The sequence below is a fragment of the Wasmannia auropunctata genome, unplaced genomic scaffold (genome assembly GCF_000956235.1).
Source record: "Wasmannia auropunctata unplaced genomic scaffold, wasmannia.A_1.0 LD335343.1, whole genome shotgun sequence".
NCBI lineage: Eukaryota > Metazoa > Arthropoda > Insecta > Hymenoptera > Formicidae > Wasmannia > Wasmannia auropunctata.
Window position 1 is genome coordinate 306934 of NW_012027547.1, and position 20282 is coordinate 327215.

The window sequence follows — 20282 nt, forward strand, 5'->3', positions numbered from 1 at the left end:
TCCGAACGGTTGACTTGAGCAAATTTTAATTTTCCCGACGGAGATCACCATCGTCGAAAATTCGTCGCCATATAGCGTCACGCCGCAAATTGTCGCGGACAAATTACTGGCGGCGAATAAAGCGATCCCGTCCCCTCTTTCCCCCTCGCGCAAAATCCCCTCTTCCCCCTCCCTCGACTCCTACCCCCTTTATTTCACCCTTCGGAAATATTGGTCAAACCTGCCCCGCGTGTCGGGGAAGGGAAGACCGCGCAACGGGGGTGGCGAACGGGCGCGGACTCGAAGAGGCAACCCCTGCTCGCCTCGTGGCACATACATACCGGACCCGCGCGCGGCCCAGCCTCAGAATTACTCACCGGTCTCCCCTTTACCCGTCGCCGTTTTACCCGAAAATCCAAAAACGAGGGGACTTGCCCGTGTGTGCGGAAGCAAAGCCGAACGCGTGGGGTCGATTACTCTGCCTCTCCCTCCCCCCCTCTCTCTCTCTCTCTCTTTCTCTCTCTCTTCTTCTCGCCTCCGCGCGATACTTCCATCTACCTCAGAATCCAGCCCCCTTCGAAACCGAATTTCTCTCCCTTACAAAGCCCTTTCTCTCCTCGGTAACTTATTCCACGATAGAAATTCACTCTCGACGATCACTCTCGCCCGTTATAATAGCGGTCTTAAATGACGGCCAAATATTACTCCGGTCCCGCGATTGCGCAGATTTCCGGCGATCGAATTTTACGTGCCAATATAGTATATAAATTTCACAATCAGACTAACTCCCGAGATCATCCTATAAATTTTCTACCAAAAAAAAAAGTAAAACAAAAATAAATCCTTGATGACATGTCGGTGCGGGAACGCGAATAAATTTCATTTTCGTTTCGTCATGTCGTGCGTATACCGACGACGTCGCAAACGAAAGAGATGCCGTCCTTTCTCGGCATCCGGTCAGTTTTCCGCTTCCTTAAATCTCCTCTCGGTAGCGAGGGTAGCCGAATCACACGTCAGTTGCAGAGACGGACGTTTTTGTGTTACGGGGGAAAAAAAAAAATATCGTGCCGGTCTCTCGGGCCGCCGCCACCACCACCGCCGCCGCCGATAGGGTGTAAGAGTACGCGCGGCGCACGGATGAAAGGGGGTGAAGGGCAGCGGAGAATGTAGGGTGGTTTTAGGTCCTCCATTCAATTTATCGATGGATTGACAGCTCTGTTAGGCCCTTGTTACGCGGGAGCACGTTGTCGGAGCAAAAAAGATAGACCGAGGGTGCAGAAGCCAGGAAAAAAAGGAGAGCGAGCGGAAAGGTAAGGCGGGAGGGAGGGAGGGAGAGAGGGAGGGAGATAGATTTGCGATTTAATCGTGCGCACTTTATATCGTGCACGTACGTTCTCCTCCGCGAAGCAAAATTCTTTCCGTCGAAATCAATGAAACATAGAAATTATCATCTCGACGCAACTGATCAGTGGTAAATATTTTCGGTCAATATGACGTAAAATCTCGGATACTTCTGAGATATAATTTCTCGGAAATGAGAAACGAGAAGCGAAACGGCGGGTGTATATTCGAACGCAATTCTTTGATGGAGACTCAACGAGATTTCCGAGAAATACGGGATACGTCGAACTAACGTTAGAACCGCGCGCGAGAAAGAGAGAGAGTGTGTGTGTTGGACTTTCTACTCGGGCGCGATAGGAGAAAACTAATTTCACTCCCGGTATTTGATTAGGACCGAAATCGGCCGAACACACGCGGCGGAAGTCACAGTTAATCGGACAGTGACACATCGGCGTGGCGTGTCGCGTCGTCTCCGCCGCCACCAGCACTTCCTCCTCCTCGCCGTCTCCAAGATCTCCGGGCCATTGTCCGAGCCCGATCGATCGATCCTTGACAAATAATCCTGCGGAAGAGGAGGCGCTGCGCCGCGGTCTGCCGGCCGTACCCGCGGATCGATCGCACGCTTCATTATTTATTGAATGAGGTGGCTGACCAGCGACCAACGACCAGCAGCAAAGAGCGCCCGTTCCCCCTTGCGAGCGGTACTACCACCGTTGCGAAATCCGTCCTAAAACCGAACCGATATATCTCTCGGGGTGACCAGGTGCCCGGTCCGGTCAACCGCTACACGAGGATCCTCCGCGCGATTTTCCCCTCTTTCGTCCCATCCCGCACCGTCTTGTCCCGCAAAAGCGAAGCACTCGCTCGCTCGGAAATCGCTATCTGGACGCGAACCTACGAAGGGATTTCAATCGAGGAACGGTGGAAAAAGTGCAGGGGCGCGAAGAACGTTGTTGCGTGAACTCGCGCGGCGGGATTAATTCGTGTAGATTCGCCACTTCGCGAGGGGATTGCGAGAGATTTCAAAATCTGTCGATGGCGTATGAACACCGCGGAGGTATCTGATGATGAAAAATCCGGCCACGCGTGTCAATGAAAAGATCGCAGGAGACAGATTATGTATTTATCAGATGGCGGATCGGATTTAGCGGATATAATTCGTTTATTTTCGCGAGTCGCTCGATACTTGACGTTCCAAGCGATACGCACTTGCTGTTTTATCTTAAACTGTATTCGTCACGTTTGCGTGTAGCTATACGTAGCACATAAAGATTACATTATCTAACAATAAGAGGAAAATTTCGAAGAAAGGCCTGTAGGTATACAGTACGTGTTAACATGTTTATATCAATGAGACATATAAATTATCATCTCGACGCAACCGATCAGTGATAAATATTTTCAATCAATACGTAAAATCTCGGATATTTTTTAGAATGAGAGTTTACGTTATAACGTGTTACTATAGAATTTTAGAGATAAAAGCGTGAATTTATCGATAAAAGTGCATTCTGCTAAAGCAAAGATATTTACTTCTTTTTGATCGTGCGGCGAAGGGTTAAATGTGTAACGTGCTGAATTTCAACTCTTTCGTGCGCCGTCTAGGTCGTCGAGCGAAATTCCGCGGCGGCGCGATACAAGGACGATAGGGTCGGCAAAAGAATGAAAAAAAAAAGGAAAGAAAGAGAGCTCGACATCCTTCCTCCTAGACCAGCTGGTGCGTCGGACCGCATCTCGGAGTCTCTATTCGCACACCACATGTTCGCCAGTGGGCGAGCACCGAATTAATGCAGAAAAGAGGGCACTGCTCCGCTATTATTAGCCTAGGCCATTAAGCGGTATTGGGATCCGATAATTAGGAGATTTCGGTAATAAGCTTGTAACGCGGTCTATCTCTCACCGGCGCGGCGTAACGAAACGTCGGCGTCCCGACACAAGCTCGTAAATATCGTATCAGGAAGCGTATGCCGTCCGACGACAAATAGAAGTTGTAATGTTTGTATCCCGGAGGAAAAAAACAAACATACGATTGTTGTGATAGAAACGTATCTGAAGGGGCGGACAACATCGCTATCGCTAATGCATGATCTAGTTAGTTCAGAAACATCGATTTTCGACTCGTCGCGCGAGGACTCGCTCAGCGTAATGAAAATAGATTTCTCGAAATAGTTACGGTAACGAATTTCTCAGGAGGAAACAGCTGACGACTTCTCTTGCGGATCTTAATCGCCCCGCGATCCGCTCGCGTAGAAAAACTTCCGGTTTCTCTAAGAAAAAAAAAAGGAAAAACGGGAGCGTCTTAATATCCGAAAAAAATATTCGAAAGCGCGCTGGTATATATCTGACTGGAACGATCGCCGCGGGAGAGAAATGGAGGAGAGAAAAAAATTTGCTTGAGCGACGGAAGAGAGGAAATTTCCAAGTCGACTGCACTCCGCTGCGAAAAACCGTCCGTTCGGTTACAGATCGAGATACCGATATGATTCGCGGTATTGGTCTCTATGTAAAGTGGTGCGCAACGGTCAGATCCCGGGGTAGATTGGTCGATTCTGCATACGGTAGGTGACCACGTAAAGAAAAATCCCGTTGGATATTTCGATTCCTTTCAACGGCGCTCTGGAAAGGAAAAAACGCGAAAGCAAAAAAAAAACGCGAAAACGTTGCTAACCGTTTTTCCCCGATTGAATGATAACATATACATTCAATTGGAGAAGAAAAGGATACACTTTAAACATCAAAAATAAACTGATTTAAATTATTTATATCGCAGAAAGGGAAATTTTGGATATGTAAAAACATTGTTTCATAAATTTGTTCAAATATCTTTCTCTCTTTACTCGGGCATTTATATGTAAATGTATCCTTTCCTTCTCTATAGAATATAATAAGCTCGATAAAATTTATTACTGTGATTCATAGTAATTTCCCATATTGGGGAAAAAACTAATACGCCAGATTTACATGAGTCAGATTATAAAGGTTATCAGCAGTTTATGTATTCTATCTATCTAGAGTGTCTTACTTATTCGAGGAAAAGAAGACAAAATCTCGATTTAAGCTGTAACGCTATTGATATAAAAAGAAAAAGTATTGTGTACTGAGACAAAAAACGAAAAGAATATTTATTACAAACATCGTCCGCCTCATGATTATTTACACAAACAATATTTGAATATATGGTTCACATTTTTTTTATTTATTTTTATTACATTTCTTCAAGATAAGATTATTCGATTAAGAAATTCTATAAAACTCTAAAATAAAGATTGACGATAGATTTTTATCATTAAATAATTCACCATAAACAATATTAATTATTTAAAATATAAATAAAAAATGTATCATCAGTATAAGTAAAAAAAATTGACCATGTTAATTTTTCGTTTGCTAAATACAGAAGCGAAAACTCACACAACAATTTTTTCGCGAAATTGCAATTATTAATGATAGACTTTAATTCGGTTAAAATTTTACAAAAAAATCTTTTGAAAGTTAGGATTCACCGATACGATTTTTTTCCAACAATTTTGCGGATATCGTATTTTGTCCTTTTTTAAATAGTGCACAGAAAAAGTGAAAAATCTCATTTCTCCGTGTGCCAATTCTATTTTGCCTTCACGCTTGCCTGTTTCGGCAACTGAACTCTATTCAGCCATTTTTTACATTAGATAAAGATTTCAAATAAGTTAAGAAAAATTAGATCCCTTGTCATGTCAGATTTATGATTTTACTTTATTTTAACAAAATTTACGTAACGGTGAAACAATTATGGTTTCAACGATAACTTTTTCCTTTCGCTTCCTTTTCCGTCCACATTGGCAAACTCGAATCATATGAACAATGCAATACAAAAGAAAGGGAAAGAAATAAAAGTAAGAAAACATATTGCTCTTTTTAAATCCAAACCAAAACGAGATAAATTTATCGTATCGCATAACTTCTGCACACATATTTACATATATGTATAGAGTTTCCTTTTACCTTCTTGTAGAGCGTCTTTTACTTTCTGCATTGTCAAAAGAGCTATTACATTCATATTGAATGGCTTAAATGTTTTTAAGTTATTTAATTTGCTTACCATTGTCTGGGTAACGCATATATTTTCGCAAAGGTCCTTTTTATGGATGACGGATTTTATTTATCCTGCAATTAAAAATAATTTTATTAAGTATTTAAAACATACATACATTTAAAAAATATTAAAATAATATACTAAATTTATTTAATTCACAATGCCAAAATTAGAACAAAGTAATAAAATATTTATAATTGTTCGCACTTCGTGAAAAATATATGAAACAAAAAAATAATATTAACGATTCTTTTGTAAATTTTACATTAAATTATTAGAATATTAAAGTATTAAAGTATTGAACTTTCTAAACAATTTCGGAAATAATGCATGCATTGCGTAAAATTCTGATGAATGATTGTAAAGATTAAAGACAAATTAATTGAGGCGCTACGATTTTCTGACCAGATAATATATAAATATGACTTTATCGTATTGGAATAAAATTATTTAATTTTGGTATAGTCAATGATTTAAATAGATTGATAGAAATAAAGATGATGAATCTCTCGCAAAGACTTTTTATTTTTCTTTTTGATTTTTTTAAAATAGTTTTTTTGTAATGTGCGTTGTTTTTATTAATTATTTAAAGTCACAAAAAAATATTGTTGTACATCAACATTTAAAATTTAAGTAAAATGCAAAAAAAGAGTTAGCAAAAACTTTACATGAGAAAACCCTCTTGATAAATAAACGTTCTGCAATATAATCTTGCGAATTAAATTTGTCAAATTTTATTGAAAAGATATTAGGCATCTCAGAATGCGATACAGCCTGCGATAGTACTTCCAGGTCTATGAGATTATATTCAGCTGATGACGTGTCATCTTGCACCGCAAGGTAAAATATATATAGGACATTGGAAAAATTCGGAGCAGGTATACGAAAGGGTTAAAAACCCGTTCGGATTTCACAATGATCTGTAAAGCACTAACCTATTTCTTTATCATGGGCACGCTTAAGGATTGAGCTGTAATAATGACCAATAAGATGCCTATTGTGAATGGATTTTGTACATGTCAGGGGATAATAGGGATAAATACTTATTAGTCGAAACCCGTTGAATGGAAGACGAACTTTGTTCCACATGCTATTAGTCTCGACAATCGTAATGATGAAATAATACGATAGCTTACAGTTAAATTATTATTATTATTATTATTAATAGTTTGATGTAAATGCAAAATATTAAAATTCTTAAATTATTATTACATTCTCTGTAAGTTTTTTTTACAGTAACGAATATTCGATAAACGAAGATGCTCGATGAGATAGTTCTCTTTTTTTTTTTAATCCACTCCGAGACCCTCGCAAGTCATACAGAGCTCAGTTGTTTGCCCGCGTAGTTTTTCATAATATTTTGTCAGGTATTTGTATGCGGAAGTACTTTCGCGTCGTATACTCGTGGCACTCACTTCGGGCGTCCCGCCCCTTCGCCGCCCTTCGTCCGTAAAATCCCAAAAACGTATGACATTCATCGAACAAAAAAAGGTCTCCCGGCAGTCACCCGATCGATTGTCCGCTCGACAACGATCCGAAAATCGTCATCAGAATTTGCCGATTCGTAACTATAAATAGCGCAACCTCTCTATTTCAATTTATAGAAAAAAAAAAGATAAAATTGCCGTTCAAACTGTCGTGTACACGACGCGAACAATGACAATCCGCCGAATCACAGTCCGCAGAGAGAGAATCCGTCATTCGATCAGAATTCAATCGGAATTCGATCGGCGCGCGCATTCCGATCCGACGCATCTGCAAACGCAGATAAAGCGCGCGCGGCCGAAGGAAAAAGGCGAAAAGAAAAAAAAAGGAAAAGGAGAGATATTTTCGGTAACACGGAAAGGAGCCTCTTGTGGATCGGCCGACTCACTAATTCGACAATCGCCCCAGATCCCGCACCCCGATTCCCCGTACATTTGGCCTCTTTTTTTCGTCTATTTCTCTCTCTCGTTCGTCGTCTTCCTCTCTCGCCCTTACCGGTTTGTCTCTCGCTCTCTCTCTCTCTTGCTCGTTCGAATCTCCGTCCTTGTCTCCACGGCGACGACAGGCGGCTGACAGGGTGGAGTGCTCGCAACCACCCTTGTACTCACGTGTGCGTGTCTATATCACGTATGCATGCGTACATGTGTGCGTGTCACGCTAGCATGGAACGATACGTGACCGTGTGCGTGCCACTCTCGCCCGTGCCACGAAAGGCGGACGCGCGCGCGCGCGCGTGCATGCGTGACACCCAGTATACGCACTGGGATACGTCGCGCCGTGCCAGGGCATTCTTCCACTTTTTTATCGCGGCCATACGCGTGTTTGTGACGGTAGCCTGGCGACGTCTCGTGAGCTCTCGGCTGCAGGCACGCGCTACGCACGCCCGGCGCGCGGCGCGCCGCGCGCGCGAGCAGGTGAGACGGAAGAGCGAGCGCGATGCACGCGTGCACTTCTGTATCCCCCCTCCTCCTTGCCCCCTTCTCCTTGCTTTCCACCTCACTGTGGAACGACCCCCGCGGGGGTTATCGTAGCCGGTTCCGTTTTGTAGAAGAAATAGTGGAAGAAAACGGGAGTCGGTGTGTGTAGAGGGATGGGGAGGGAGAGGGGGCACCAGGGCGCACCGTTATCACACGGCAGAAGTCAGTTTTCTTACGTCGTTCTGTTACATCGAACATTCCTTGATACGGTAAAAGCGCTTATCAGTTTATATTGACAGTAACTGTAGATATATTTAGAAAATTGAACTTTTCTTAGAATACTCCAATCCATATCTTCACCCATTTTTGCTTGCGTTTTAACATATCGTGGGGGTATGGCATATGTCATATCCACACACATGTAGCAACATTTAAAATTATAAAGATTAAAAATGTCTTTTTAGTATTATGTAGGCTTATATCACGCATTGATAATCTAAAATTATCAACATTCATATAACTACCATATATGTATATGATACGTACATATAGAGCTAAAAAAAAACAAAAAGAATTAACTTCTTTTCTTTTCTTGTCTAACCTTTGCACATAATAACTAAGACGCGACCGTTCAGGAAAAAATTACTTCAGATTCTAGAACAGTTTCTTGGTTTTTAAAATAGATCACCACTGACAATTAGATACAGTAACAAAGGAAGCGAAAGTTGGCTGCGCTTGAAAAGAAAAAATACAGTCGGCATGTAAAAAGAATTGAAGATTTATCGCGAAAAGAATAATAGGAACTTTAAAAAGAAATAACAAAGATCGACCTTGTTGCAAAAATTTAAATCTAAATTCTAGGCCATGATAAACCTCTTTCTTTTTTACCCTAATCAATCTTAACGAGTAATTACTAAACATTAAAAGCTTCGAAAGTTGCAAAAAATTGTGAATTTTGTTAATAAATAAAAATCAATTGACGCTAGAAGTACCGATCATTATCGAACATTTCTATTTTTCAGACTAATATTATATTTTTTGCGTAAAAAAAATCTAAAAGTATAATTCGGGGATTCTGAAGCTATTTTTAATTTTTATATTGTATTTTTTATGTCCATGAAACAATTTATTCTTTTCAAAAACTTTCTTTTCATCACTTTTTTATTTTCATAATAATTTATTCGCTTGATCCTTTTAGTGAGTGAGAAGCATCGGTACTTCTAACGTTAAAGAATTTGTGAATCAAAGGAAGCGTCATTGATTTCTCGAGATATTTTTGTGTCATAATCGTAAAATTAATCTCGTTTGTTAAAGGCGATCGTTGTCTTTGCCCGAAGTTTTCGCAACCTCTTTCTTTTTTTGTATCCTGTATATACTTGTGTACCTTTTACGCGACATTACATTACTGTTTTCGCGCAAACCTCGAAGACTCTTCGGGCGCGACGTATCGCCGAGCAATTTATATCGACCGCTTTTGAAATATTGACAGCCGCGGCGAACTTTTGCAAAAAAGCTCGCCGGTGTACAACACGCGCGCGCGCGGAACTGTCAATATATCACAAGAGCGGTACATTCAGCGGGCATAAAATAACGAGTGTTGTACACATATGTATTGTATATACACGCGTATGTGTCTACGTCGCGGAATGAAAAGCGGCTCCCGAGGACGGGCGATCGAGCGAAGTGAACGACAACGCTAATCGTAGCGCGATCACGAACGCGCGGAGAGAGAGAGATATCCTTCCCGAATTTCTCTCAATTTCTCTACTCTTGCCGCGCAATTTTACGAGTCTAATTGTAAGAAGAAGCGTACGCGATCGCGCGACCCTTCGCCCAACTTTCGAATCGTGCGAAACGCACCGACGCGATCTCTTTCCATTTATCCCCCTTTCTTCCCTGCCTCCCTCGGGCTCCTCCGCGTCTTCCCGAGACTGGGGCGCGATCTCCCACCTTCTCCTTCGCCTCCTTGAGGGAAAAAGCTCGCTCTCCACACGCGCCAACCCCTACTCTTAAAGATCACGGTCGCAGGTTCACCCTGTCTTTCCCTGAACCTCCTCGTCTCCTACTTTTTCTGTCTTTTTCTCTCTCGCTCTCGCTATCTCTCTCCTTTCCTTCCCACCCTCTCGCATTGTCATCCCCTTCCCGTCTCTCTCTCCCACTCTCATTTTCTCTCTCTCTCTTTCTCTCTCTCAGTCGATATCTGTCTCTCTCACTTTCTCTCGCTCCTCGTACTCCATCTTACGCGCACAGACTAACCCGGCACGTCCCGGCGACTCGCGCATCCGGGGTTGCGATTCGAGAGGGTAGCGCGCCGTGATGCCTGGTGGGGGATAGAGCGGGCGTGGGGGACCGGACCGGGACGTGCAGGGGTGGGGTGAATGTGTTTGACTAGCAGCGGACGACTTGCTTGTCACTTAGTATTGGGTTAGGTCAGCCCGGAGCATACATCGTCATTCGACGGTCGTCGGTCGTCCGCGTGATAGTAGCACGATTCTGCTCCGATTCGTGCGATTGTACGTCAGGTTGTGACGATCGACCGAAGACGCGCAGCATCCTCGCGGCGCTTTGACACGTGATCGCGATACGTTACCGGTGTGCTTTCTCGGGTGTTTTCTTTTCTTCTGGAAATAAGTCGCTTGTGTGTTGAATCGCTCTCGGATGCTCGTTCCTTACATCCATCACGAACGGGGGTGACAAACGAGACCAGCGGCTGACGGCGGCTTTTGTTTTAGTCGCGCCATTGATGCAGCTTCGCGTCGAGGCCTCGCGTCTTCGTTTTCCGCGAGTGATCACGTTGTGCCCGATTAGACCGGAAGGAATGTCAAAGTGAGGACAGCCGCACGGATCATCGTAGCATGGCATTGCCTTGTACGCGCGAATTGCAAGTTTATGAAGGTAGGTTTTTCTTTTCGTAAAAATTGCAAAAATGGAAGAGTATCTTAAAAAAAAATACCGTGAAAATTGCACGTTGTCTCTTGCCTAGAAAGGTCAACCCGACCGTACCGTTTCGTCGGCAAATTTCAATAACTCTTTGCCGTACATTCTTTGGCGTGCCGAAATTTAATGCCAAACTTTATTTTCACCGCAGGCATTATTTACCAAGATTTAGTTTCTCCCCTTTCGCTCGTTGTTGTGTTAACCCTAGGTTTGTAACTTTCAACATTGTCTATACTCCTTGCACAAGCGACTCCGGTTCTGTTAAATGATTTTCATTGTAAAAACCTGTCTTCTGGCGAAATTTGACAAAAGCTCCGTTACATCACGTGGCATTAGAATGCTATTACGACGACCTCGCATTGTTTGCCTCTTCTTTTTTTTTTTTAATCGCATCTAACAATCTGTCGGATGTTGGCCTCGAATGAAAGTGAAAATGTAGGTGGTGCGCGTCGGCGCTTTAATATATATAGAGGCAGACAGAGAGAGAGTAAGAGAGACAGGAGTCAGAGAGGGGGAGGATAGAAGGAGAGGAGAGAGAGAGAGAGAGCAATTTCGTAGTTTCTTAAGAGTCGTGCGACTTCCTGGCGTATCGCCAGGATCTAAAAGCATCTACGGCGATACGACGCACGTACGTTGTGACACATCGTAAACACATCGATAGGCTTCGGATGAAACCGGCTGAATTTCCCGGCGCGAATTAAAGGGACGGAGATTCGTTGGAAAAATGAAATTGTATCGCGAATGACTCGCGTGACGCGCGCGACGCGCGAGCGTCTAAAAATAATCACCGCGATTGCTCGCGGAATGCCCGGCACGCTTTTCCCTCTTTCTCTCTCTTTCTCTCTTTCGTAACGACCTCATCGTGTCTCCATAAGCGCCGTTTTCTCAAACCGGCGAGACGCGACCTTCCCCCGATCCGTTATATAGGCATTTAAATCGTCACTTCCAGTGATGAATTCAAATTCTGGCAGAAACGCCCTTATTTATATAGGGTTAAACTTTAAAGAGAAACGCACCGCTAGCATCTTTCAGCACTAAAAGTACCGAACGGTCATTATTGATCATATTTCTATTCTTTTAGATTAATATTATATTTTTTTATAATTATTAATAATAATGAAATAATTATCATTAAGTTAATATAATTAAATTATTCAACATTAAAAGAATTTAATATTTTTTTAATTAAAATTATATTTTTTGTATTAAGAAATAGGATTTTGAAATTTTTTGATTTTTCTAATAATTATGTCCTTTATACATTTTCTTTATTTTCATAGTAATTTATTCACTTGATTCTTTTAGAGAGTAAGAAACGTTAGTGCTTTTAGTGTTAAAACAGTCATACATGCATAGCCGAAAATTAAAAATCATATTTCTAATTTCATGTAAATGAAATAAATGCGTTGCGACTCGCGGGATTTTGTCTATCGTTGAAAATGATTATATTTCTGAAAATGGTTTTAAAAAAAGTTACGGTCTTAAAATAATAACTATATTTTTAGATAATCTAAAACATTTGAAAAAATCTCAGTTTCATAAAAAGATTAAATTTCGTAAAATTTAAAAGGAAGAAACATATTTCAGCTGATTTAATGCCACCTGGAAATAATGATGCGAAAAAAAGACAAAAAAGATGCCGTTAGCTCAGAAAAATAATGACACACAAAATGCTTCCGCATATAAGAGAACACACTTTTCAAAACTTTCAACTACTCAAGGTTATGCGAAAAATACTTAAAAAAAGAAACGGCACGAGACGTACTGAAAAAAACCGTAAAAAGAGACGACAAGACCATCAATAAAGAAAACAATTGACAGCGGTAGCTTTTGTCGGCATTGTAACTTCCGCATGTGAAAAATTAAAGACTCGGTATATTTGTTTACGTTTGTTTACCCCTTTTGCGACTCGACAAATGTTTCGCACAGGTATTGTGTCGAACTTTTTCGTCAACCGCGAACATTACTTATGTTACCTCTTCGAGCAAAGCCAAATAAATGCAGAGGTATAGTTTAATTTGAGACGGTCTAGCCTCTAATAGGATCTCCAGGAGAAAGTATACGCGATAGAACTACAAGGGTTGCGACCAATTAGAGAGTAGACGCAAGCGGGGGCGGTACTCCCGGCGTCGCGTTGCCAAGAAACGGCGATCGTAGGCTGTAAGGATCTCGGTCGCCGTTAAGGGAATTTTAGGGTGGCGCGAAGAAAGGGGGAGTAAGACATCGTACGCGCACCCTTATTGATTCAACGACGCTGCCTCTCTAAAGTAGTCCCGTTAATTAGCCCGCAGCGATTGAACATGGATCTTTGTCGATTATCGTTTCCTCACGCGATTTTATTTCGAGCGGCTCGAAAAAGTACTCGGAAACATTTTTTTTTGCGAATCCCTCGAACGCACGTTCGGAAGTGTCCTTCGAATTCGCACCCTTTACCGTTACATCTTTGTGTATCTCTGTGTGTGTGTGTGGGTTGTGTAAAAGAAAACCTTAAATATTAACTGACGAAGGTGCGCCCCGCGTGACGTCAACCTTTTAGAAGCTGTATTCTCGCCGCGCGTAGATAACTTTCAAAAAAAGACTTGCAGTAACCCGTGCTGCGGTGTCCGTTCGGTCATGAATTAATTGCGCACATTTATCAGAAAATACATAGACACATAAGATCTGAGGTAATTTTTGGAAACATAAATTTACGTCATATTCCTTGTATTCCCATGCGTTATTTCGAAGAGTACATATTTATTATACACCCTCTTTGTAATTGAATTATCTCGTAATATATTCATTTCAACCAACAGTCAAAATCTAGGTTTCTTAACTGTTGCGAATTAGAACGTTGCAAATTCATTCTGCCCCACTGACGGATGTCGCTGTCGATTTCGAGATGCCGTCGGTATTCTGATAAACGCGAATATATTCGCGCGCTGATAAAGTCGTTGGCCCCGACGAGTCGAAGAGGCGGTACGTCGTAGACGCGTAGGTGGATAGTCGGAGCCTTATGAATGAACTCTCGCGTAGCCGAGAGTGTGAGTGAATGGAGGAGGATCCAGTAACGTCCTCACGTGCGAGCAGCGACATGTGTGGGAGGGCAAGTCAGGAGTGGTAGGGAAGAGAGAGGAAGAAGCACGCGAAGAGCATCTGTGAGATGAGAGAGACAGAAAGAGGGAGGGAGGGAGCGCGAGTAAGAGAGGAAGCGCGAGGAGAGGTCTTTCGATTCGCAGATCGTATACATTTGTGCGATCATCCGATATCTATCCCCTCGTGTACGATCGCTAACCTCGCCGGATTGTCCCGACGGTAACGAGGTGCCGGGGAGGATTTTCTTTTTCGATATTCCCCAAATTATTATCTGTTCACGTGCATTTATATTTCATGCCCGAAATACGAATGACAAAGTGTGTTCTTTAGTACAGTAATCATACGTTTTACGTGTGTTAATCATTAAAATATTATTATGCGTAATTATGTCACGCACGAATTAACGGTGTTTAACGCCTCATATATACGTTGTCGTTTCCTTGTGCGATTGTGATTTTGTCTCGTCAAGAACGGCTCGAGAGAGTATTTGGAAATTTTTTTTTTGCGAATTCCAATATGTTTGTGTGTTACAGTCCAGGACTCCTGATCGAGCAGCGTCTGGGCATGATGCAGGACCCCGAGAACAGCACTCAGCTCGATAGCGCGTCGCAGAGGATGTTTCCCATATTTGACCCGACGGCAACGGCACTGTCGACACAGCTACCGATCACCCACGAGCAGCTGATCGCTAATCAGGCGAGAATGAGGATAGCCCTGATGGCCGCGAGACTTCCTGTATCGTTACACGCCACCCTCGCCGCCACGTCCCCCCCGATTTACGCGCAGGATTTCTTCAGCAATTGGATGCCGCGTCTCGCGTCCTCGCCGCCCTCGCCCCTACACGCAGTGCCAGAGGTGTCGCCGCCGGCCCCGAACACAAAGCCCGCTTCCCGGCGCAACAACAACAACAACAACAGCCATAACAATAACAACAATAACGACAACAGCGACAACAACAATATGACGGGCAACGACGACGACAGGATCGTCAGGAGGGGTCGCGCCGCGAAGAGAAAAGCCGTGAAGGCGGAGGTCGCGGCGGACCGCATCAGTCCCGTCAGCCCCCCCGAGACGGCGAAGGACGGTAAAGATAAAGTCTTCACTTGCGGAGTGTGCCAGAGATCCTTCGGATACAAGCACGTGCTGCAAAATCACGAACGCACGCATACCGGCGAGAAACCTTTCCAATGCCGAGAATGTCAGAAAAGGTGAGTCTCTACGCGATCGATTCGCACGTTGTCTCTTACTCGCGATTTTTTCAAGCCATAAACGGACGGACGAAATTTCTTCGCGAAACTGTTCATTATCATGTAATGTCAATTTAAAGAAAGAAAAGACGATTTATACGATTTCTAGAGATGTGTAAACTATTCGTATATAAATCGAATCAGATAAGAATTTGAATTTCTATGATTTGAGTCCGAACTATTCAAAAATTCCAAATTTAAGAACTAAGAAGTTCGAATTACATATATATATTGACAATCTTACGAAATCACATTTCCATTAATAAATAAAACATATTGCAATCTATTTTTATTGTCTACTCTCTAAAAGTAAATCAGAAATTATCACTGATTTTCAGTGTATATTATTTTCCAGTGGCATATACTTAGAATTGTGATAAACAGTGAATATTTCAATATTGTTTCAGTGATATTCACTGTTTGAATTAATATATTATCACTAAAAGAACATCGAAATAATACTCACTATTTACTACAGTTCTAAGTATGCCACTAGAAAATTATATACACTAAAAATTAGTGATAACTCCACTGATTCACTTTTAGAGAGTATATATTATCTATACCAAAACTCGACGTAACAATAATTATGTTGTTAATTAAAAATAATTTTTCAACCATCTGATTTAATTCGATTCGATCCGATTCATCAAAAAACCCTGATTTACACATCTCTGACCCAAGCAGAACGAAAAGTTATCATGACAAGATTACATCATAATCACTTCGAAATGATTATGAAAAGTCATTTTTTGATCAGTCACGAATTAATTCTAATTAAATTTCACTTTAACGTTATAATGATCTGTTGTTCTGCTTGGGAGAATTCATCCCTAAAGTCAATCGTTGATCGGCAAAAAGCCGAAACCTTAACGGTTTCAGACATCTTTCGTTAAAATCAACAAGCTCAGTCGAGCTGATCCTTGACCTTCGGTTTTGCAGATTTACCCGGGACCATCATTTGAAGACCCACATGCGACTGCACACGGGCGAAAAACCGTACAAATGCAAATACTGCGAACGTAAGTTCGTCCAGGTGGCGAATCTCCGTCGTCATCTACGCGTGCACACCGGCGAGCGTCCGTACGCCTGCGAAGTGTGCTCGTCCAGGTTCAGCGACTCGAATCAGCTGAAGGCGCACATGCTGATACACAACGACGAGAAGCCGTTCAGGTGCTCGACCTGCCAAATGCGTTTCCGTAGGCGGCACCATTTGCAGCAGCACAAGTGCGGTAACGGCGCGGCGCAGATGGAATCACCGCCGACGGAGGCCGAGTCGCCCCCGTCGTTGAACAGCGACGAGGTCGACTCGGAGGAGTACGTCGACGTCGACGCCGACGGGGAGCAGGCGCCGGGGGAGGAGCCGGAGGGAGGGATCGCGAGGAAATACATCGCGGAAATGCATCAGCCGATCAGCAGACTGGCGACTCACCACCTTCGAATCAATCCCGAGCTGAACGGGCCCGTCTACCCGGCGGCCACGATGACGCTGAATCCCTCCCCGGTCGCCGTGTTGCCGGTGCAAACGGAACCCGAGGATCTGTCGATGAACAAGTCGTCCTCGCGCAGATCGCACTCCGGCGGCAGCAACAACTCGTCGCTGAACGCCGACGTGAGCAACGAGACAAATCCGGAGGAGGACGACGACGAGGAAGACGAGGCCACCATGTTCCTGAGGCGCTCGCGCGCCCATCGTCGACGGGCGGCCACCGACAGCGATCACGCATCCTAGTGAAGTCTCAGCGGTACGTAGAGAAAGCTGCGTAAACAACGACCTTACCGTACTGTTCGCGACCTCTTACCGTCGGGCGACACGGTAAAGATGCTTTTTACATGGTGTTCTCTCGTATAAGGCACCGTCGCCTTATATATCGCGTGATAGATTTCGATTACGGGTTTACGGGAGGGATCGTTACATGGCGCGATTCCGTCGCGCTCGAGGCGTTCGCGAAGAGGGGCGAAGTCTCGTGTACATAGTTTCGTGTGCCGAAGAAGCGGAAAAAATTTAAAAAAAGAGAAGAAAATAGAAAGGTAACAAGAGGAATTCATATATTTGGTTAATCGTATATATTCTGGTATACAAGTTCCTCTGACAGTAAAAAGTAGCGGGGAGGAGTGACGACGGTCCGTTGGTCCACTGTCGCTATCTCGCGAGTCTCGCGCTACCCGGAGGCTATATGTTTTACGGGGCGATCAATGGGGATGTGTCGAAAGCAAATGGTTATTACTTCGCAACAAATAGACCGAGCGAAATGAATAAAACGTCATTTTATAGAGCAAACTTGTCAATTTTATTACCGTATAATATAAAGTGTTCACGCGCCTTCGGTCGCGTGTCATTAAATTTGGAATCTGGAGAGGGTGGTTATGCCGAAATAACGAAACGGTCATTTCGCGCAAAACTTTATTGCACACTCACTCGCGCGGCAAACCGCTGTTCGAGTAAGTCCCACGCTTAACAAAGTCTCGATTTCCTTTTACAATATCTGAACGATGTGTTCGGGTATCGTTCTCGGAGTTGTTCTCGACTCACTGGTCCGCTTCGATACCGCTGCGGGGGACGATTTCACGACCAATCAAATGTCCGAAAATAAAAAAAATTGACAAGTTTCCTCTATAAAATGGCCTTTTATTCATTTGATTTTCGTTTGGTCTATTTGTTGCGAAATAATAACCATTTACTTTCAACACATTCCCATTGGTCACTCTATATCTTACGTTTGTACGTCGCCCGTTGTTACTTTTTCTCCCTCCCCCCTCTCCTCCTTCCTTCTCCCCTTCCCTCTGTGATTATCCAGAGATTTGTTGACCGCGCTGTCACGATCGAGCAGTCGCCGAAACGATTCGACATTCGCGTGCCCGAAACGTTCCACGTGAAATAGTTTCAAAGTGCGTGATACCCTTTCATTTTTGCTCGCTGACAGGCGACTGTTGTTTTCCGCCCAACGCCAATCAAACGTTCAAAATAATACTCTTGAATTAATCAGCGAATACGTTCTTCATTTTCTTTTCGTTTTATTTATTTTTTTGTTTTTTTATAAACAAAGTGACGAGAGTGTCGTTACTCACGTCTCACTTTAGCAAACTGGAAAAATCGTAATCGCCGTGCGACTCGATTTAAAATTCAAACCGACCTCCACCTCCATTACCTCCTCCTCCCCTTCCCCCCTCCCCCAATTTCGCCTTGATCGTAGAGAATGATGTGCGCATAATCGAGATTTGCGTCTCCGATTTCCGCCTTCTATCCTTCGGACGTGCGCACCCGGTCTCGTAATAAATCCTTTCAAAGAGATCTAAGCGTTTTTTGTACCGAGTCTCCTTCCCCCTCCTCCCCTCCTTGTACAGCCGTCGTGCGATCGCTCGCACAAACCAGTTTCGCGATGACTGCACGGAATCGAAAAAATTTGCACCACCTCGAAACCGGATTTCTACGGACTTTTTCCAGTTCCACACCCTCGCTGAAATTCTTTAAGTCTAAGGCTACTCTGATTTATGTATACATGCAATTTTTCATGTCGACCGACGCCTTTCAAGGCCACCTATAGAGACACATTGTTCGATCGATCCGATTTGAGAAAAATATTCTAAAAATATTTCACCTCCTACACTATTTTCTTTTGCGAAGAGCTAAACGTTTTAAGACGTTAAAAACCGTTTACTCCCTGCATCGTAGAAAGATAAAACAGAGGAGAAAGTGCAAGGAAAGATGCGTTTTGCACGAATTTGCTCGAGATACTTTTCCGAAATCACCCTCATTTATCTTTTGTCTGTTTTGTTCGACTGTTCCATAAAAATAAGAAGATAAACGCAGATACATCCTGAATTGCGTTATATAGTTGAAAACTTTCACTTTTAAACATCATATGTCCACGCAGCTTCTGTGTAACAATTGCTAAGGAACATTCATAAAATCGCGCAAGGAAATCGGTGCTTACTCGAAAGATGTTCGAAAAATATGAGAGGCTCACGTTCACGCGAATTTGCTTGTTTTTCAATAAATTACTTATTTCTCTCTTTCCTTTATTCTGATGTTAATTAACTTTTTCAAAATAATTTTAAAAAAGTATTTAAAAAAATAATAACGTAATGAAATTTTACGCGTTACACATTTAACTATTTCCTCGATTTTATTTCAAGACACACATGTTTTGTTGTAGAAACTGTATGACTCATTTTCATATTCTTATTCTTTTCGACTCTTTCCCTTTTATATTTTTCTTTTTATTCTCGTTTTTTGAGTACCTTAACTGAAGTCATTTTATCGCAATTTGACCCAAAGTTTTTTACGAGGCAAAAAAAAGGATAGCACGATTAGAATCGATTATTGCCTGTGCCATTTTTTTGGCATTTTTTACGCAAGCATAAATCTTACAGTAAGCACCACGCGGCGATTTTCTTTTTACATCCCTTGTTACACTTTTTTTTTCTTGCCCATTTTAAGATGAGCACTGAAGCTCCATAATTTTCGTTTTATTCGTTAGGCCCTTTGCGCTGTCCGCTTCTTCCCTTCCTTTCTCTTCCTTACACGTGTCGCGGAACGTCTCGTGCACCATTGTCAGCGAAAGTTTGCAATTTTCCGCTCGATCAGAGTTTTTTTTTATGCAACAAAGAAACATGTTATCGTTTGTTTTATCATACTTTTCGTTCGTAAATTAGGTCTCGTCGATTCGTACACGCACTCACTTTATCGGTCGCATTTCGCAGGAAGACAGCAGTTTCGCGGAACCTCTTTAAAAAAGAAACGCGATAATATTCGATTTTGGAAACGCGAAGCAAACGCGTGCCTCGAACAACGGCATTCGTTATCTCGCAGATAAAAAGTTCGAATTTTTGTTGACATCGTTGAGACTCGATCGCGCTCACGGAGGCTCAGCGAGCGGTCGTTAGATAGGCAGTCGGGTATCTCCAATGGTTTACATTCTCGCGAAACAATGTGGAGCGTCACTTTTGCTGAATGCGCCCATTATCGTTCATATTGTCGGGATATCTTCTACCGCCGCGTTGAGGCACGCAAAAGGCGACAGAGGTCAGCAGAGACCCCGGGATCTCCCAGTGCCCCGAGAAAGAAAGGCAAATCTCACCCCGAAACCCCCGGAGTATATTATTGTACATACATAGAGGGAACTGCGTCCCAACCCTTCGAGAGAGTAAAAAATCGTGCGTGAAGTGAAGTCACAAGTACAAGCGTCGCCCGACCTCTTTTTCAGACTCCTTTTCCCTCCCCCCCCC

The 20282-nt window shown here is 43.0% G+C and overlaps 1 protein-coding gene across 1 annotated transcript; it reads left to right on the forward strand.

Moving 5' to 3' along the window:
- Positions 1-10386: 10386 nt before the first annotated feature.
- On the forward strand, positions 10387-16785 carry LOC105457203 (protein krueppel). Its single transcript, XM_011701726.1, has 3 exons — positions 10387-10689; positions 14345-15014; positions 15996-16785. The coding sequence occupies exons 1-3, from the start codon at positions 10650-10652 to the stop codon at positions 16783-16785; spliced, it is 1500 nt and encodes a 499-aa protein (XP_011700028.1). The 5' UTR covers positions 10387-10649.
- The last annotated feature ends 3497 nt before the right edge of the window (positions 16786-20282 follow it).